The 1,702-nt window shown below is 31.1% G+C and overlaps 1 protein-coding gene across 1 annotated transcript; it reads left to right on the top strand.

The window, feature by feature from the left end:
• Positions 1 to 463: 463 nt before the first annotated feature.
• LOC109587944 (tyrosine-protein kinase STK-like) lies at positions 464 to 957 on the top strand (the record flags this gene model as incomplete). The annotated part of the gene is made up of 3 exons (XM_020004152.1): positions 464 to 605; positions 652 to 735; positions 787 to 957. Coding segments are annotated over exons 1-3 (397 nt in total), but the record flags the coding sequence as incomplete, so codon positions are not given.
• Positions 958 to 1,702: the final 745 nt, after the last annotated feature.

The following is a 1,702-nucleotide window of genomic DNA, read 5'->3' as shown; positions in this document are numbered from 1 at the left end:
CTCAAATCAGTAATTAATCAAGGTATAATAATACATTAATGTAATGGTTGTTGACCAGTATTATTAATTGATGAATAATTATTATATTCCAGATATACTATCAACTGATACAAGTGTGACAATAATTAATAGACAATTAATAAAAGAAATAAAAACAAACAAACAATTAGAAGAAACACTAACAAGTAAGAATAATAAAAATTTATTAATTATAATTGAAATAATGTAGAAATACAAAAAGTAAAGGAAATTCAACAACATCTGTCTTTACCAAGAAATACTAGTTCAGGTTAGAATTATTAATTATTAATATTGCTATTATTATTATCATTATTTTGTTATTTATAGCATCATACAGAATCAGAAGAGGAATGAGAATGGAAATAGAACAATTGCAATTATTATTAACAAATAGTACTGGTACTGAATCATAATGTATGTGTTAGTGTATTATAATTATATTATGATAGGTTTACTGGATCAGAATGAATCATTAATAGATATTAAGAGAGAAATAGCTGAACTACAAGAACAGGTATCAGTAATGAGTGTACATATACTAAATAAAAGAGAAGAGAATGAAGAATATAGAGATGTAATAAAAGGTATGCTATAGTTATTATTTATTGATAATTATTATTTATTAATCAGAGTGGAGGGAACAACTTACAGTGACTTCATCAGCTGCAAAAGAAACTGAAACTGTTGAATTGATAGATGAAGATGATGATAAAGGTATGTGTCATTATTTCATTAACTGATTGATATATTGTATCACTGGTATAGTGAATAAACCAACAGCAGAATCTATTTTTATTGCTCGTTATGACTATCATGCAATGGAGAGTGATGAAATATCATTCAGTGAGGGAGAGCAGCTGGAGATATATGAGAAGGAGAATAATTTTTGGTGGAAAGGAAGATCCTTGGTGTCTGGTGATGAAGGATTCATTCCTAGTAGTTTTATTTACTCAATGTTGGAGTCACTTCAATTGTTAGAGTTTATACTGTCAGTGGAAGAAGTGTTCCTTCCTATTCTACAAAAGATAAGGAATGATTCATCTAGTAATGATGAGAAAGCTTCTCTTTTCTTGGAGACTATTAATGATGATCCTATTATGATACCTGCACTGAGACAAGACAAGGAACTACATGATAAAGGTAATATTTGTGATTATTGTGACAGTCAGTATAATTATTAATGAACATGTAATGTCATGTGTACATGCATACTTGTGTATGTAGCATGTACAATGTACATGTAATTTTATACATTATATTCCTGTCCCTACATATGTACACATTACATGTGTGTATGTATGTACATATGTATTGTGTGTGTATTTGTTTATTGGACTCGCGTAGGCGGGTACTAAGCAGTTGGGTTGTCATTACACTGGAGCTCGGAAAAGTTTGTTCCCATCAGCCTACTGCTTCATTTATCTTTTCCGCCGGAGCAAAAGCTAACAAAGTTGTTGAACTTAGGTCGGCACTCGCACAACTCTCTCATCGTGAAAGGAATCATAGCAAAAAACTAATGAAGCAATAGAACAAAACTTTATCTTTTATTATAATGTAAGAAATTGCTCCAACCATCTTCGTTTTCAAGATATGAGAGCCCAAATATTCGGCATACCTTGTGGCGAGGCTCTGTTCTCCAGAAGTAGCGGCCAGAGTCTTTAAACATCAGGGACTCAATAGG

This window comes from Amphimedon queenslandica, unplaced genomic scaffold (assembly GCF_000090795.2).
Source record: "Amphimedon queenslandica unplaced genomic scaffold, v1.1 AMPQUscaffold_12369, whole genome shotgun sequence".
In the NCBI taxonomy this organism is placed as follows: domain Eukaryota; kingdom Metazoa; phylum Porifera; class Demospongiae; order Haplosclerida; family Niphatidae; genus Amphimedon; species Amphimedon queenslandica.
The sequence above is the reverse complement of the archived record's forward strand: the minus strand, read 5'-3'. Positions and strand labels throughout refer to the sequence as shown.